Source organism: Triturus cristatus, chromosome 4_1 (genome assembly GCF_964204655.1).
Source record: "Triturus cristatus chromosome 4_1, aTriCri1.1, whole genome shotgun sequence".
Taxonomy (NCBI): Eukaryota; Metazoa; Chordata; class Amphibia; order Caudata; family Salamandridae; genus Triturus; species Triturus cristatus.
Window position 1 is genome coordinate 978,369,650 of NC_140585.1, and position 18,231 is coordinate 978,387,880.

Genomic DNA, 18,231 nt, shown 5'->3' on the forward strand with positions numbered 1-18,231 from the left:
AAATCAAATGCTACTAGTGGGCTTGCAGCACTGGTTGTGCCACCCACATGAATAGCCCTGTAAACATAACTCAGACCTGTCACTGTACTGTATGTGCGTGCAGTTGTGAACTGCCATGTTGTCCTGGCAAGTGCACCCACTTGCCAGGCCCAAACCTTCCCTTTTCTTACATCTAAGGCACCCCTAAGATAGGCCCAAGGTAGCCCCATGGTCAGGTTGCACTGTATGTGAAAGGTAGGACATGTACTGATGTCTGTGACATGTCCTGATAGTGAAATATTATGCATTTCATATTTCACTATTGAAAGGCTTATCATTGGGGTTGCACTGTAACATTTGTACTTATCATAGGGACAAGAAAGTAAAATGGAGTTTAGGCTCTCTGAACTCAGAATTTATTAATGCACCTTTTGGTAAAGGTGGTTTTTACAATTATGTGTTTTAAAATACCAGTTTTAAAAAGTAGGAATTTTCTTGCTTTACCACTCTGTGCGCCTCTGGTTGTTTGTGTATTCAGCGTCTGGTGTTTGAGTGACAGAAGCTGGGATGTACATTCACTCTAGACAGTCACTAGGGGGTTGAGGTGTGTCCTGCCTTGCTTAGTGATTCATATCTGGGCTGAATAGACCTGGTCTACATTTAGAGTGGTGGGCGGAGTTTCCCTTGTCCCTGAATAGGCTGTGTCTTCTTTTTCACAATGCTGTATCCCCCCCTTGTGGTCATACTGCATAAGGGAGGACAGGACTGGTTTGGACCCTTACAGCAAAGAGAACAATGACAAAATGGGGTATAAGTATTGCACCTAAAACCCCAGGACTTTAGATTACTTCAAGAAACAAGAGGACCCTGCCAAGAAGAAGAGTGGAAGGGCTGCGTGAGGAGCGCTGCCTTTTCTGTGTGAGGGGTGGGTTGGCCTGCAGTTGCTTCCTTTGTTTGTGGTGGAGGAAAAGGACTGACTCTTTTTGCCCAGCTGTTGTATCCTGCTTGTGAAGAATCTCAAAGGGCTTATGTGTGCTGGCCTCCTGTTGGAAGTCTCAGGGATACAAAAGACTTCAGGAAAGATCCTTGTGGGGTCAAAAGGTAACCTGCCTGGAAGGAGGGCTGGAAGCGAAGTGAGGAATGCTGTCCCTGATTTGTGTGGGGTGTGATGGCCTGCAGTTGCTGCTTCTGGCTGGGGCAGAGGAAGGACTAGACTGTTCTTCAACTTTTAAAGCAAAGAACATATGAAGTGTTTAGAGAAGCTTCCCTCTTCGTTATTATTGTCTAAAAGTGAAAGGGCGTGAGGAGCGCTTCGTATGCAGCCCAACGAATGGTGAGCGCTTTGTGGTGACCCTGATTATGGCCCGGGAAGCACGTGGTAAGCGCTTCCAGTTTTGCACAATCCTCTTTGCTGCTATCAAGGGAAGTACGAAGTGCCCCCATGAGAGAAGATTTCTAGTTTGAGTGTGGCCACTCTTCAGTGGAGCCAGCGCTGAAAACAGCCCCCAGCGTTGTCAGGCAACCAATGCGGCTGCTCGGAGTTCCAGCCGTTGCCCAGCAACCACCCAGAAAAGGAGAAGTAAGGAAGTGGCTGCCGGCAACATCGACGTACCAGCAAGTATGGAGGGTGCACTGTGATTACGCTGAAGCTGAGGTGCTTGAGGCATGTGGACTTGGAAGAAGAGTAAGTCTGTGCAGGGGGAGATCTTGGAAATTAGCTGTCTGCATGTGGAAGGGGCTGGTCTGAGGAAAGAGCAGTCATCCGGGAGGCCTTGGAGGGCTCCGGGCATGCTACCCTGCTGTGAGGGAGACTGCAGGGGTCTGCAGCTGCACCGCACGTTTGCAGGCAGCTGCCCCAAGTTATTCTAACACACAGGGCCCAGAGGAGGCTGCCCGCAGCATTCTATTGTGTGTGTGCCTCCCCCTTTTGTGTCAATCCTGGGGCAGCACCAAGTGGCCACGATTGTCGCTGCCTTTATGGTTCAGATGGGCCCTGATTAAATTACACAGGAGTGTTTCCAGAAACTACCATAATTCCGTTAGAAGGAGTGAAGACGCTCCTATATCATAATTGGAATCACTAAATACCGCATAGCCTATAATAGAAGCGCTGATGCAGTTGTAGGAGATTTACCCTATGTGTTTAGGGTTGTATTGATATTGTGAAGCAATTTTTTTAATGCACCTAATCCATAAAAATCACATTTGTGCCCTGATGTAAAGGGGTTTTTAGGATGATGAGCACAGTGATAATGTTGTCCTAATGTTTTCATGATGGATGCAACACACAAGTATTTACTTATGTGCACTACCTATACTGTTATGACCATTGCCTAATGGCAAAGTGATTTATGATCTATGTGATGTTGTGACAATCACCTGGTTGGTGAAGTGATTTATGTTATTGTGGTCTTAAGTGTTTTATGTACAATAGAAAGGATATTTTTATCTAACCTCGTATGGAATTTCTTTTTGTGGTGTGACTAGTGTGTCACTGGTGTGTGTGTGTTGGGCAAACGCTTTAAACGTTGCCTCTGGGATGAGCCTGACTTCTCTGCCAAGCTAACAAGAGGGTGAACAGGGGTTATCTGATGTGCGTAACTTCCTTACCCTGGCTAGAGTGGCGAGTTCTGCTTGGCTTAGGTGCATACCCTAGCCAACCAGAAACCCCATTTCTAACAATCTGTAACAACATTGATTGAGGAATTTTAACATATTTTTTTTTTAAATTGATGTTGCTGTTCATGTACCACATGCACATTTCTCTGAAGAATGGCTTTTCAGTAGTGCCAAGCAAACAAGGGTGAGCTTGAGATTCCTCTCACAAATCTGCTTCATTAATTAGGAATTAGGGGGGTCATTACGAAGTCCATCCGCCATCGTGTCGGGGAGTGCGACTGCCCGCCTTCAAGACGGCGGTCCCACAGGGGCTATTAAGATGCAACCCCCACCGTGGTGAGCGTGTCTGCTATTTTAACATTGCGGCGGGTTGCTGCTAGCTGCAGCACCCGTCAAATGTTAAAAATGCACTGTTTACATCTCCCTGCACTACGTGGCAGGCACCATGCGGTACCTGCCACATGGTGCAGGGAGATGGGCCCCCCAGTGCTCTTTCCCCTGGCCCAGGGATTAAGGGGGGCCCGCTACGGGCCCCCAAATACTTTTCACGTCTGCTATTTTGTGGCGGGTTGACCGCCGTGAAACGACCAGCGGAAAAGGGATATCATAACCCTGACGGTGGTGCCTGACAGGCACCGCTGCCATGCTGGCCAAGGCGGCTGCTCCGACAGGCGGTCGGAAAATGACCGCCTGTCGGAACCATGGCGGTCGGTCTTTCTGACCTCCACATGGTGGGTGGTGGTGAGCCCTCTGCCATCGTACTGCAGTTTTCCACCCGCCAGATTACCATGGCGGGTGGAAAACTGCAGTACGATGGCAGAGGGTCGGCTGGCCTTCCGCATTGTAATCAGGCCCTAGGTTGTTTTCACTTTGAGGCAGGTTGGCCTTGTTCATATTAAGGCTGAGGCTTCTCTCCACTGCCATTTGTAATGCACAGTCACTACTGATATTGACAGTCGAATTTTGTGTGTTGTACTATTTGTAAAATCAATAAAATTATGTTACAAAAAAAAAGGCTGAGGCTTCTCTCCCGCATAGTTTTAATTTACAGTACTGACAATGGACAAGATTTCCATTCAAGTATAATTTGCCTTTATCTGTCCTTAATGTTGTGTTACTTCATACAACTGTCCCTTTTCCTTTAGCCAAGGTTTTTCTATTCAAACTCAAATTGTTAGGGTGTCATTGAAGAAAAAGGAGATACCAAAACTAGAAGTGCCTGGTTAGTGCACTAACCCGAGGACCGTGTAATGGCTCAGAATAGCTGGACCGTAAAGTTGCAAATAATTGTTATAGTCCAGGCACTGGGGACATGGCGGTGCCGGCTGATTAACCAGGTTCTAGGGTTCTGGATTGTTGGAAGCTGTCTGGAAGAGAATGAGTTCCAAGAATGGATGATGGCCCCCAGCTTCCACGCTAAAATATCCAGGTTATTCTTGTTGCAGGTGGCAGGGCTCAGAACGCACAAACAGCGCTGATGAGAGGCTCAGTTTTCTCTCAAGACACATTGACTAAGCCAATCAGGGGACTGAGTTTAAAATCAATATGTGTAGCCTGTCAAGCAAGTATTAATCTGGAGCCTTCTTTAAGATTACAAATAATTTCCTGGCAATTAGAAGGATGCCTCTGGCAGGAGATGGGGCAGGAAATAGAAGGTTGAGTAAACAAACAAATTAGGCACTGGAGCCTTCCCAAAGATTATTGAGTGTTTCCTGCCAATTAAAAAAGCTGTCTCTGGCAGGAGACTGGGGAAGAAAATGGAAGCCTTTCATTAGACGTTAGGGTAATTGAACAAATAACCAACAAGCAAGCATATCAGTTAACCTTAAGGTCAGCAGGAGAGGGAGGCTTTTAACTACTCGGTGGCAGGAAATTCAGACCTTGAATTATATGGCACGCCAGCTGAACAAATAAACAACAAGCAAGCATATCAGGCAACCTTGAGGTCATCAGGAAACAGAGGCTTTTGACTAATAAGAACCAAGGGTTTGTTCAAACAGAAATTTCGAGCATTTGCACTTAAACAGGCCTTGTAACATCACACTCAAACTAAAGTACATAGCATGCCCAAATAAAGTGCACAGAAGAGTACATGGCATCTGCCCAACTAGAAAATAGTGAAAAGTGCACATGAGAGTGCATGGTACCTGCCAAACTAGAACACAGTGAAAAGTGCATAGTGGAGTACATGGAACATGTCTAATTAGCAAATAGTGACAACAATGGGGAACAAACAGCACAGGCCAACGAGAATATTTCTCTTATGTGCATAAATGTCTTTGTTGAAGAAGAGGAATCAGGGCTCAAAATATATAAAAATTGTTACTGGACATGCAGGTCTAGTAACTTAAAAAAATACTGGACCTAACTGTAATGCACTTGACCTCTGTGAGCAAATGTGCCAAGTTAACAAAATGTAAAGGCATTTTTATTGCTAATTCACTTTGTGAGCAATAAAGATGCCTTTAAATCTTGCTATCTTGTCACATTTGCTCTGCTTTCAGAGACAGAGGTCAAAAGTCAGTTTCTCTTCCTACTCACTATAAAGGGCGAGTAGTACCTAAAAATAGATCGCCCGTATTAAATCTGGCTCGTAAATGCGAGCGGGCAAGTGGATTTTTCGAGCCCTGGGAATACAGCTAGTAAAGCTGTGTGGGAAATCATGATTCATTGAGTTCATCCAAGAACTCCCCATCAGCACTGGCTGAATAAGCACATGTTTTTGCCAATGTGTTTTATTTAACCCCTTGTATGCCCATGACGAGCTGGACTCGTCATTGAGCACAGTCGCGCTGTGCCCATGACGAGTCCAGCTCGTCATGAGGCATACCCTAGGGAGTCCCTCTGGTGCGGGCACCAGAGGAATTCCCTTTCTGCAAAAATAGCCTCGGGAGCTGGGGAAGAGCTTCCCCAGCACCCGAGGCCCCCCCCCCCTTTCACTGTAATGACGATCGGTGCGCACGTCGCGCCGACGTCATTACAGTGAAAATGAAACTGAAATGAGCCAAGAGGCTCATTTCAGGTTTCACTTTGTACGTGCTCAGGGGGCTATCTCAGCCCCCTGAGCACGTAGAAAGACGGGAGAGGTATCGTTGGAAAGGGGAGAATCTCCCCTTTCCAATGGTACCCCTCCCCAGTGGATCCCTGCTTAGGGATCGCCACAGGAGGGCAATCCCCAAGCAGGGATCCACCCACTAGACACCAGGGAGGGGGGAGCGGCCCCTTGGGCAAGGGCCTTTGCTCCCCCCTGTGTATTTTTGGGAATGTTAGTCTTTTTGCCCCCCCTGGGGGGGCAGATGGGGCATCGGCCCCCAATCTGCCCCCCGGGGGGCAAAAAGCCCACTAGACACCAGGGAATTGTAAAAAAAAAATAAAATAGGGGTGGGGGCTGCCCAAAACGGGCAGGCCCATGCCCCCCCCAATTACTACAGTCTTTCTGCCCCCCCAGGGGGCAGATGGGGCATTGGCCCCTAATCTGCCCCTTCGGGGGGGGGGGGCAGAAAGCCCAGTAAACACCAGGGGTTTTTTTTGCGCAATTGTTTTTAGGGTGTGGGCTGCCCGAAACGGGCACGCCAATGCCCCCACTCTCCCCCCCACAAAAATGTCAGTCTTTCTGCCACCCAGGAGGCAGATGGGAGCTGTAGCCCCCAATCTGGCCCCCCCTGGGGGCGCAGAATGTCCACTAGAAACCATGGATTTTTTTGTTTTATTAGTGTAGGGGTAGGGGCTCCCCAAAATGGGCATGACAATACCCCACCCCACCCCCAGAGAAATTCCAGTCTTTCTGCCCCCCCGGGAGGGCAGATGGTGGCAGTGGCCCCTGATCTGCCCCTGGGGGGGGGCAGAAAGCCCAGTAGGCGCCAGCGAGAATACAGGCTTTTTTTATGCGTGGGGGTGGGGGCTGCCCAAAATGGTCATACCAATGCCCCCACCCCCACAAAAAATAGCCACAGTCTTTCTGCCCCTTTAGGGGCATATCAGGATGAAACCGCCTTCCCCGATTCCCCCCCAGGGCGGCAGAAAGCCCACTGGGCTCCGATTTTTTTTTTTAGCAATGTGTATACCTGTGGATTTTGGGCCCTAGCGCAGTTGGCACGTAGGCAAACCTAGCAAAACTGTACATTCTTTAAAACTAGACACCGAGGGGAATCCTGGATGGGGTGACTTCACTGGTTCTCGCCAGGTTCTGTTACCCAGAATCCATTGCAAACCTAAAAATGTGTTAAAAATAATACATTTTCTTCACATTTCTTTGTCGGAAAGTTCTGGAATCTGCGTGGGTCCACAAAATTCCACCCACCCTGCGTCCCCCAAAGTCTTCAGAGAAAAATGGTACCTCACTTGCGTGGGTAGGCATAGTGCCCGCGTCAGGAAAGGGCCCAAAACCTATTGAGGAAATTACCTATCACAAAACAACCTGGTTTTGAAAAGGGGGTCCTAAGAGTTTTGGGCCCCGGGCTTGGCGGCCACCTAGGGACACCTACCATCCCCACACATTTCTGAAAACTAGACACCCGGGGGATTCCAGGGAGGTATGGTTTGCGTGGTTTCCTTACCCAGAATGCCCAAATTTACCGTAGTGCGCCTCAACAGGCAAGGGTCCTAAACGTAGTGCGCCTCACTACGTTTTGGGGCCTTGCCTGTCGCGGGTACTTGGGCCTCCCACACGAGTGAGGCACCGTTTTTATCGGGAGACCCGGGGGAACGCTGGGTGGTAGGAAATTTGTGTCAGCCCGGTGATGCCACAACTTTCCCACACAAAAATGTGTGAAAAAGGTGATTTCTTTAGCTAAATTTGAGGTTTGCAGGGCATTCTGGGTAAGGAAACGTTGGGCGATCCACGCAAGCCATACCTCCCTGGAATCCCCCGGGTGTCTAGTTTTCAGAAATGTGTGGGTTTAGTAGGTTCCCCTAGGTGGCCGCTGAGCACCGGGCCAAAAACCCAGGTGACCCCCCTTGCAAAACCAGGTCGTTTTGAGGTAGGCAATTTTCATTACGCCTCAATACGTTTTGGGGCCTTGCCTGTCGCGGGTACTTGGGCCTCCCACACAAGTGAGGCACCGTTTTTATCGGGAGACCCGGGGGAACGCTGGGTGGTAGGAAATTTGTGTCAGCCCGGTGATGCCTCAACTTTCCCACACAAAAATGTGTGAAAAAGGTGATGTTTTCAGCTAAATTTGAGGTTTGCAGGGCATTCTGGGTAAGGAAACGTTGGGCGATCCACGCAAGCCATACCTCCCTGGAATCCCCCGGGTGTCTAGTTTACAGAAATGTGTGGGTTTGGTAGGTTCCCCTAGGTGGCCGCTGAGCACCGGGCCAAAAACCCAGGTGACCCCCCTTGCAAAACCAGGTCATTTTGAGGTAGGCAATTTTCATGTCGCCTCAATACGTTTTGGGGCCTTGCCTGTCGCGGGAACTTGGGCCTCCCACACGAGTGAGGCACCGTTTTTATCGGGAGACCCGGCGGAACGGTGGGTGGTAGGAAATTTGTGTCAGCCCGGTGATGCCTCAACTTTCCCACACAAAAATGTGTGAAAAATGTGATTTTTTCAGCTAAATTTGAGGTTTGCAGGGCATTCTGGGTAAGGAAATGTTGAGGGATCCACGGAAGCCATGCCTCCCTGGAAGCACATGGGTGTCTATTTTTCAAAAATGTATAGGTTTGCTAGGTTTCCCAAGGTGCCCGCAGAGCTAGGGTTCAAAAACTACAGCTAGACATTTTGCAAAAAAAGGGTCATTTTTCACTGCGAAATTGAGGTGTGACCACGTTGCGTTTTGCGCCCTTTCCTGTCGCTGGCACTAGGCCGACCCACACAAGTGAGGTACCTTTTTTCTCGTAAGACTTCGGGGAACGCGGGGTGGGTGGAAATTTGTGGATCCACGCAGATTCCGGAACTTTCCACCACAGAAATGTGGGGAAAATGTGTTTTTTTGGTCAATTTTTTAGGTTTGCTATGGATTCTGGGTAACAGACCCTGGTGGGAGGCAGTCAAGTCACCCCATCCTGGATTCCCCTGGGTGTCTAGTTTTCAAAAATGTATAGGTTTGCTAGGTTTCCCAAGGTGCCCGCAGAGCTAGGGTTCAAAAACTACAGCTAGACATTTTGCCAAAAAAGGGTCATTTTTCACTGCGAAATTGAGGTGTGACCACGTTGCGTTTTGCGCCCTTTCCTGTCGCTGGCACTAGGCCGACCCACACAAGTGAGGTACCTTTTTTCTCGTAAGACTTCGGGGAACGCGGGGTGGGTGGAAATTTGTGGATCCACGCAGATTCCGGAACTTTCCACCACAGAAATGTGGGGAAAATGTGTTTTTTTTGTCAATTTCTTAGGTTTGCAAGGGATTCTGGGTAACAGACCCTAGTGGGAGGCAGTCAAGTCACCCCATCCTGGATTCCCTGTGGGTGTCTAGTTTTCAAAAATGTATAGGTTTGCTAGGTTTCCCAAGGTGCCCGCAGAGCTAGGGTTCAAAAACTACAGCTAGACATTTTGCCAAAAAAGGGTCATTTTTCACTGCGAAATTGAGGTGTGACCACGTTGCGTTTTGCGCCGTTTCCTGTCGCGGGCACTAGGCCGACCCACACAAGTGAGGTACCGTTTTTCTCGTAAGACTTCGGGGAACGCGGGGTGGGTGGAAATTTGTGGATCCACGCAGATTCCGGAACTTTCCACCACAGAAATGTGGGGAAAATGTGTTTTTTTTGTCAATTTTTTAGGTTTGGAAGGGATTCTGGGTAACACACCCTAGTGGGAGGCAGTCAAGTCACCCCATCCTGGATTCCCTGTGGGTGTCTAGTTTTCAAAAATGTATAGGTTTGCTAGGTTTCCCAAGGTGCCCGCAGAGCTAGGGTTCAAAAACTACAGCTAGACATTTTGCCAAAAAAGGGTCATTTTTCACTGCGAAATTGAGGTGTGACCACGTTGCGTTTTGCGCCGTTTCCTGTCGCGGGCACTAGGCCGACCCACACAAGTGAGGTACCGTTTTTCTTGTAAGACTTCGGGGAACGCGGGGTGGGTGGAAATTTGTGGATCCACGCAGATTCCGGAACTTTCCACCACAGAAATGTGGGGAAAATGTGGTTTTTTTGTCCATTTTTTAGGTTTGCTATGGATTCTGGGTAACAGACCCTGGTGGGAGGCAGTCAAGTCACCCCATCCTGGATTCCCCTGGGTGTCTAGTTTTCAAAAATGTATAGGTTTTCTAGGTTTCCCAAGGTGCCCGCAGAGCTAGGGTTCAAAAACTACAGCTAGACATTTTGCCAAAAAAGGGTCATTTTTCACTGCGAAATTGAGGTGTGACCACGTTGCGTTTTGCGCCGTTTCCTGTCGCGGGCACTAGGCCGACCCACACAAGTGAGGTATTGTTTTTCTCGTAAGACTTTGGGGAACGCGGGGTGGGTGGAAATTTGTGGATCCACGCAGATTCCGGAACTTTCCACCACAGAAATGTGGGGAAAATGTGTTTTTTTGTCAATTTTTTAGGTTTGCAAGGGATTCTGGGTAACAGACCCTAGTGGGAGGCAGTCAAGTCACCCCATCCTGGATTCCCTGTGGGTGTCTAGTTTTCAAAAATGTATAGGTTTGCTAGGTTTCCCAAGGTGCCCGCAGAGCTAGGGTTTAAAAAACTACAGCTAGACATTTTGCCAAAAAAGGGTCATTTTTCACTGCGAAATTGAGGTGTGACCACGTTGCGTTTTGCGCCGTTTCCTGTCGCGGGCACTAGGCCGACCCACACAAGTGAGGTACCGTTTTTCTCGTAAGACTTTGGGGAACGCGAGGTGGGTGGAAATTTGTGGATCCACGCAGATTCCGGAACTTTCCACCACAGATATGTGGGGAAAATGTGTTTTTTTTGTCAATTTTTTAGGTTTGCAAGGGATTCTGGGTAACAGACCCTGGTGGGAGGCAGTCAAGTCACCCCATCCTGGATTACCCTGGGTGTCTAGTTTTCAAAAATGTATAGGTTTACTAGGTTTCCCAAGGTGCCCGCAGAGCTAGGGTTCAAAAACTACAGCTAGACATTTTGCCAAAAAAGGGTCATTTTTCACTGCGAAATTGAGGTGTGACCACGTTGCGTTTTGCGCCGTTTCCTGTCGCGGGCACTAGGCCGACCCACACAAGTGAGGTACCGTTTTTCTCGTAAGACTTTGGGGAACGCGGAGTGGGTGGAAATTTGTGGATCCACACAGATTCCGGAACTTTCCACCACAGATATGTGGGGAAAATGTGTTTTTTTTGTCAATTTTTTAGGTTTGCAAGGGATTCTGGGTAACAGACCCTAGTGGGAGGCAGTCAAGTCACCCCATCCTGGATTCCCCTGGGTGTCTAGTTTTCAAAAATGTATAGGTTTGCTAGGTTTCCCAAGGTGCCCGCAGAGCTAGGGTTCAAAAACTACAGCTAGACATTTTGCCAAAAAAGGGTCATTTTTCACTGCGAAATTGAGGTGTGACCACGTTGCGTTTTGCGCCGTTTCCTGTCGCGGGCACTAGGCCGACCCACACAAGTGAGGTACCGTTTTTCTCGTAAGACTTTGGGGAACGCGGGGTGGGTGGAAATTTGTGGATCCACGCAGATTCCGGAACTTTCCACCACAGAAATGTGGGGAAAATGTGTTTTTTTTGTCAATTTGTTAGGTTTGCAATGGGTTCTGGGTAACAGACCCTGGTGGGAGGCAGTCAAGTCACCCCATCCTGGATTCCCCTGGGTGTCTAGTTTTCAAAAATGTATAGGTTTACTAGGTTTCCCAAGGTGCCCGCAGAGCTACGGTTCAAAAACTACAGCTAGACATTTTGCCAAAAAGGGTCATTTTTCACTGCGAAATTGAGGTGTGACCACGTTGCGTTTTGCGCCGTTTCCTGTCGCGGGCACTAGGCCGACCCACACAAGTGAGGTACCGTTTTTCTCGTAAGACTTTGGGGAACGCGGAGTGGGTGGAAATTTGTGGATCCACGCAGATTCCGGAACTTTCCACCACAGATATGTGGGGAAAATGTGTTTTTTTTGTCAATTTTTTAGGTTTGCAATGGATTCTGGGTAACAGACCCTGGTGGGAGGCAGTCAAGTCACCCCATCCTGGATTCCCCTGGGTGTCTAGTTTTCAAAAATGTATAGGTTTGCTAGGTTTCCCAAGGTTCCCGTAGAGCTAGGGTTCAAAAACTAGAGCTAGGCACTTTGCCAAAAAAGGGTAAATTTTCACTGCGATATTGAGTTGTGACCACGTTGCGTTTTGCGCTGTTTCCTGTCGCGGGCACTAGGCTGACCCACACAAGTGAGGTACCGTTTTTCTCGTAAGACTTTGGGGGACGCAAGGTGGGTGGAAATTTGTGGATCCACGCAGATTCCGGAACTTTCCACCAAAGAAATGTGGGGAAAATGTGTTTTTTTTTACAATGTTTTAGGTTTGCAAGGGATTCTGGGTAACAGACCCTGGTGGGAGGCAGTCAAGTCACCCCATCCTGGATGCCCCTGGGTGTCTAGTTTTCAAAAATGTATAGGTTTGCTAGGTTTCCCAAGATGCCTGCAGAGCTAGGGTTAAAAAACTAGAGCTAGGCACTTTACCAAAAAAGGTAAATTTTCACTGCGATATTGAGTTGTGACCACGTTGCGTTTTGCGCCGTTTCCTGTTGCGGGCACTATGCCTACCCACACAAGTGAGGTACCATTTTTATCGGGAGACTTAGGGTAATTCAGTTTTGTAAAGGAACTGTTATTATCTATTGACTTTCGATGTATTTCTGCCTTCCAAATGAAAGATATTGTGTAAAAAAGAAGTCATTCTAAAAAATGACTGATAAGTCTCATGCTAGTATGAGTATTCCCAATTTCAGAAATGTGCAAATATCTACTGTTTCTAAACTCTATATTTTGTTCCCATTTCAGAAATACATAGGTGTCTTTCATACCGATTTTTCCATGTACACATTTTTACAGAATAATTACTATATACCCGGTACATAATAAAAAACCATTGCAAGTTGCTGCTCAGTTTTTGGCTCTGGGTTCTTCGGGTTCTTGGTGAACCTACAAGTCCTATATATCCCCACAACCAGTAATGTCCAGCGGATGTAATGGTATATTGCTTTCAAAGAGCTGTCATAATTAGAAGAAGTTACAGGTGAAAACGTTGACACAAAAGGCTTTTTTTCAACTAATTTTCAATTTATCCTATATTTAACTGTTAGTTTCTATAAAAAAACCTTGATGGATCTACACAAATGACCCCTTGCTGAATTCAGAATTTTGTCTTCTTCTCGAAAGTGTATAGCTTTCCAGGATCCATTATTGCTTTTGTACCCATTTCTGCCATTAACTGGAAGGAGGTCAAAAGCACAAAAAATAGCAAAATTAGGCTATGTCCCAGAAAAATGCCAAAATTGTGTAAAAAATGTCGGATTTCTGACAAAAGTCTGGTATCCCCGAAAAGCTGGGAAAATGGTGATTTCAACCCCACAAACTCTTTTTTGATAACATTTGCAGCGAAAAACCCAGATGCTTTCATTTGCAGCCTGTTTTTCCAATTTTTCCGAAAAAAAACAACATTTTGCTGTGTTTTGGCTCATTTCTGTGACCCCTCTAGGAGAATCCACAAACCCTGAGTAACTTTAGAATCCCCATGATGTTGGAAGAAAAGGACGCAAATTTGGCGTAGATACCTTATGTGGTCAAAAAGTTACAGGGGCCTCAGCGCGCACTACCCCAAATAGCCAAAAAAGGGCGTGGCACAGGAGGGGAAAAGGCCTGGCAGCGAAGGGGTTAAAACATTTTTTAAATGAGTAATTCCTACAGAAATAAAATCCCACTTTCCTGCATCGCATCCACTATTTGATAGTTTACCTTTTTCTAGGAATTTCTTTGTTCAACCTGCATTCAGCAATACAGGACTCATTACCAGGCTGTTGGCACACACACTGAACCAGCTTGTATGCTCCCTTTCAAATTAGCTAGGGGTCTAATGGTGACGAGTATTACCGGTTCGATCGTCAACAAATGTATGGGTAGCCATTTCATCCCAGGCACATAAGAGTTGAGAACAAACATTAGGCTGGAGAGCAAATATAGGCAACATTGTTTTCTTTTTCTTTCGTCTGTGAATTGTCCTGTACATCATTACAATGTACCCCAGTTTTAAAATAAGTGTTTAATTTGTCCTCTCATTGGCGCTTGAAGTATTCATAGAGCTTATTAATTCCATACAATAATAAAAAAAATGATGTGCTACTAATTCTTCTCTGTTTTTGCGTGTAATCTAGTCTAACCAGACATATTTTTTGCCCCACAGGGTTGCATGGAACACTCATTGCAAAGGAAAAGATCTCTCTCAATGGATTGAAGACTGCCAACTATAAATTGCTGGATAATAATCACAAAAGTTTATTACAAGAAACATCCAAATGATAATTAGTATGCCAAAGCATCATTTATAACATGTTTTAAGAAGCCCCATTCATACCTTTTTTTCTGCATGCTTATTTCCGCCCACTTAAGAGATGACAATAATCCAGCTTTGATATTATGAGCAGATCATTAGCAGGAGCTGTGGTAGTATTTACAATTTTCTAAATTATGGCTTTGCATATGTGCCCTGTATTGGTTGGACTTGGTTCCCCTTCATTTATATTGCAATATATTTCTGTTCTATTGCACCACAAACAAACAGACGTTTTTAAGCACACTTTTACATTGGTAAATGTCTGTTTATTTAATATGAGTACAGTAACATAGAAAAATGATTTCAATGTTTTCATTTATTTTGTGGCCCGATGAGATCAAGCCAATCTTGTTAATCCTGTGCGACAATTCAGAAATACCAGCCTTGTTCAGTGAATTCAAACTAAGCCCTTTCTAAGTAGAAACTAGATTGAACTAAGTGCATTTTCTGCTGTCTAGATAAAAATGTTATACTCGTATCAAATTATAGTACTTTACTCACACCTATACCACAATATTGTGTTCACACTTTATGCTGCACTGATGTGCACAAAGACATAACAACTTCAAAAATACTTGTATGTGTGAAAAAGGCCTTGAAAGGGCAGTGCCTGGAGTGGGTGGTGAGGCTTCAATGCATCATTGCCTTGCCAACCATGGAGGGGCGAGGCTTACAGCCTGGGACTACCCAAACCTACCTTACCACATAAACAAACAACAAGGCTTCTGAGGCTGCCGCTGACACCCTAGGGGGGTTGTAAAAACCTTGATGGACGTTTATTACCTTGAGCTTCCAAACACAAGCATGAAACTAGCTCTCTTCCAGAGTTTCCATCTCACTTGGTGCCATGCGTGATATCAGTTCTCCAGAAGACCATGTGAAGACAGCTAATATTGTTTGAGAACGTATGGCACTGTGCGAGTTGGAACATCTTGTGCGGGATTCCTGCAGTACTGTATCTGTCTACAGTTTGGCACATCATATTTTCATCCAGTCATTCTTGCCGCCACACTGCATTGCAGGCTTGGAGTGGAAATGTGAATAACAAGGATGTGGGTAGTTGCCTCTCAATCCTCTCCATCCACAGCACCAACAGAAGTAGAATCATTGTTTAAATAAAGGATTGTCTCACCAGCAATAAATGCTGATGAATTACTTTTTTTTACAGATGACTGAAGATTGTTTTGAAACTATGATATACCGGATGGTACATAAAAGGTGGTGTAAACAGAGGTTGACACGAACTAGAGTTTGGGGAGTGCTTATTGCATATTATGATAACGGCCATGGATTAATTCACTGTCATTTTACTCGGTTTCCTATATGTGAATCAAGCACTCTTTACAATTAGGAGGAGACAATAATACAGTGAACTAAAAGCATGTGCCATCACCTTTTGGCCTGGCCTAATACTGACAGAACCAATTAAATTCAAACTAGAAGGGAAGTGGTCTGGGCTGCATTTATTAGGCAACCTCACTTAGGGTGGGCAATGACTAAGAAAGGGGCTGTAGGAATTGCACTTATACGGCTACTCAGGAGACATGTCACAGTCTTGGTGTGAGAAGCTGTAAAGTTCCTACACTGCCAAAGTTGGAGAACCACTGATAGCAAATAGGTCTAATGGAGTACAACCTCGCTTCCCTTTTAGAAGACCGGTCTGAGCAACAGGAAATCCTTATGGAAACTTCATCTAGGTATTTATCAAGCTAGCCAAACAAACGATCAGCAAAAAATAAAGGATTTACAATGTTCAAACATTTAAATAAAATATAATACTTTAAGAAGAAAAATGGCAAAAACAAATGAAATGTTCAAAAGACTGTCAAAAAGTAAAATGTCACTAACAGGTCTGAGTGGTAAATTGGTTACACTGAAATACAATGGAAAATAAAAAATTCTGAAAATAATTCTGAAGAACCTCAAAGGAGCAGTCCTGGACCACCACTCCCATCAGAGCCAACTGTCTTTTTCACAAAGAGGAGCTGCAGAGTATTCAAACATGATCTCAACAAATGCACACAGATGTCTTTGCAAAACATATTTCTGGACAGGAGATGATGGTTGCACCCCACAGAGGTTGACCGTAAACCTTAATAACTGTAAGTCACACTTATTTGATTATCTCTGGTATTATGTCCTAACTGGAGGAGGTCCATTCAGTTTCCTGAAATTCTTACCTTGCTCCTCTATCTCTTTTCTATTTATTTTTCTTCTGACTCCTTTGAGGTCCAGTTTGGACAACAGATGCTTCAGGGCTGGAAGTATGGGGAAGGGGTAGTTGGAGGGAATAAAGGGAATGGTTTGTTGTATTGGTTTGTTTTGTTCAGGTTACATCCACCAAAGTTTTATTTCACACCTGTGCTGCACCCACGAGTGGCTCATTGACTCCCCCCTTCCACTGATGCCCCACCTGTGCCCTTGGCCAGGTCGCGGCTTGCTGCTCCACCGCAATCTAACCAGCAACCAACATGCCCACATATAGACTAATGTCTTGGAATGTGAATGGCCTCCTAGACCGCATCAAATGCACTGCTGTCCAGCGCTTCGCCCTCCTTTCTCATGTTGCAGGAGACCCACATACCTTCATTAGGTGTTATAGGTATGACAGGGTGTTCCACGCAGGGTTTGCTCGAGGCTTCTGAGGGGTGGCCATCCTGTTACATAAGAGATTCTCCCTGGCAGTTACTAACACACACATAGACCACTTAGGGAGATATGTGCCGGTAGAGGGCCTCCTTGAAGGCCGCCACCATAACTTCCTAGGGGGCATATCATCGACAAATTGCGATCATTATCACAAAGCGCTGTTAGCGCGAGTATTTTTATCGCCGGCGAAGTCCTGTTTTTATCGCCGCGGTAGCGACATATTAGCAATGCGCCGCTATCCGGCGATAACTAGCAGTTCCAGCGCCAATGGATGGCGATAAAATCTTAGCCCCGGCGATAAAAAAACACACGCTGACGCGAGAAAAGTCGCGATGGGCCAATTATCGCCAACATCAGCCTGACAATTGCTAACAGGCCTGCATTTTGCATATTGCAAGTGGGAAAATGCATTATACAAGGCCCCCAAGCAGGGCAAAAAAAAAAAAGAAAAACAAAATGGAGAACACAGAAGAGAGCAGAGACATGGAGGGAGCTGGGACAAGTGCGGAGCCAACAGCAAACCCCCCAGCCAGCCAGGAAGAGCTGAGAGAGAGCCAGGGGAAGGCCAAGAGGAGGAGGAACCCCAGGTTCAGCCACCAAGAAAATCAGGTCCTGTATGGCCTGGCGGCTGAACATCAGCAGGAGTTGTTCATCAAGCGGACAGTGCCATTGTCCAGGAAAAAAGAAATCTAGGAGGACATCACAGCCAAGGTCAATGCTGTGGGAGAGAGCAAGAGGAGGACAGTGGAGGAGGTAAAGAAGTGCTGGAATGACAGCAAGAAGAACACCAAAGAGAAGATAGCAGCCAACCGGAAGGTAGCTATGGCGACTGGAGGTGGTAGTCCTGGGCTCCTGCTGGAGCTGGATGAGCAGGAGGAAATGGTGGCGCAAGTCATCACAGAGGAAACGGTGGTTGGAGTGCCGGGTCGGGACACTGCTGAATGTGACCAGACACAACCACAGGGTGAGTACAAACTATGGAGTGGGTGGACGGGGGTGGATGGGCACAATGGCACACATGTACAATAAATAGCATTGCATACCCACAATTACTGTGGTTCAGGTCCCAGATAGCCGTGTGCATGGTGGCATGGACACACATCACCTGATCCAACATAAACATTGTTAGACACACTTTGCCGGACACACTGACATTGAAATGTGCACTGAAAAGTCAGAAAAACACAGTCCAGGTACAACATCAAACCACAAAATAAGTGCTACATCACATAGCAAAATGCCACATCACATAGAGACGCAGCATGCTGCCAAAATGCATCCCTTGCGCCATCACAAGCCATATCCAAATCATCTTCACAAGGCCGCAACTCCCATGTGCCAAAATGAGTATGCAGTGTGAATGTGACTGATCATGTGCATGAGTAAGCATGCCAACAACAAGACCAGCACACCTGCAAAATAGCACATGTGTCTGACTCATGTGCAAGGATGTGCGTGGCCATCAAGGGTGACTTGGAGGGCCACACACAACCTTGCACACGAGCCAGACACATGTGCAATGTTGCAGGTGTGCTGAGCTTGTTGCTGGCATGCTTAC

At 46.4% G+C, this 18,231-nt stretch overlaps 1 protein-coding gene across 1 annotated transcript in view; it reads left to right on the forward strand.

Moving 5' to 3' along the window:
* LOC146855930 (lysozyme C, kidney isozyme-like) overlaps positions 1-15,166 on the forward strand; it is a 236,292-nt gene extending 221,126 nt beyond the window's left edge. The window contains exon 4 of the mRNA XM_085653882.1: positions 13,875-15,166. Coding sequence (XP_085510008.1) covers positions 13,875-13,941 — 67 coding nt within the window. The 3' untranslated portion in view covers positions 13,942-15,166. The remainder of the gene's footprint in view (positions 1-13,874) is intronic.
* Positions 15,167-18,231: the final 3,065 nt, after the last annotated feature.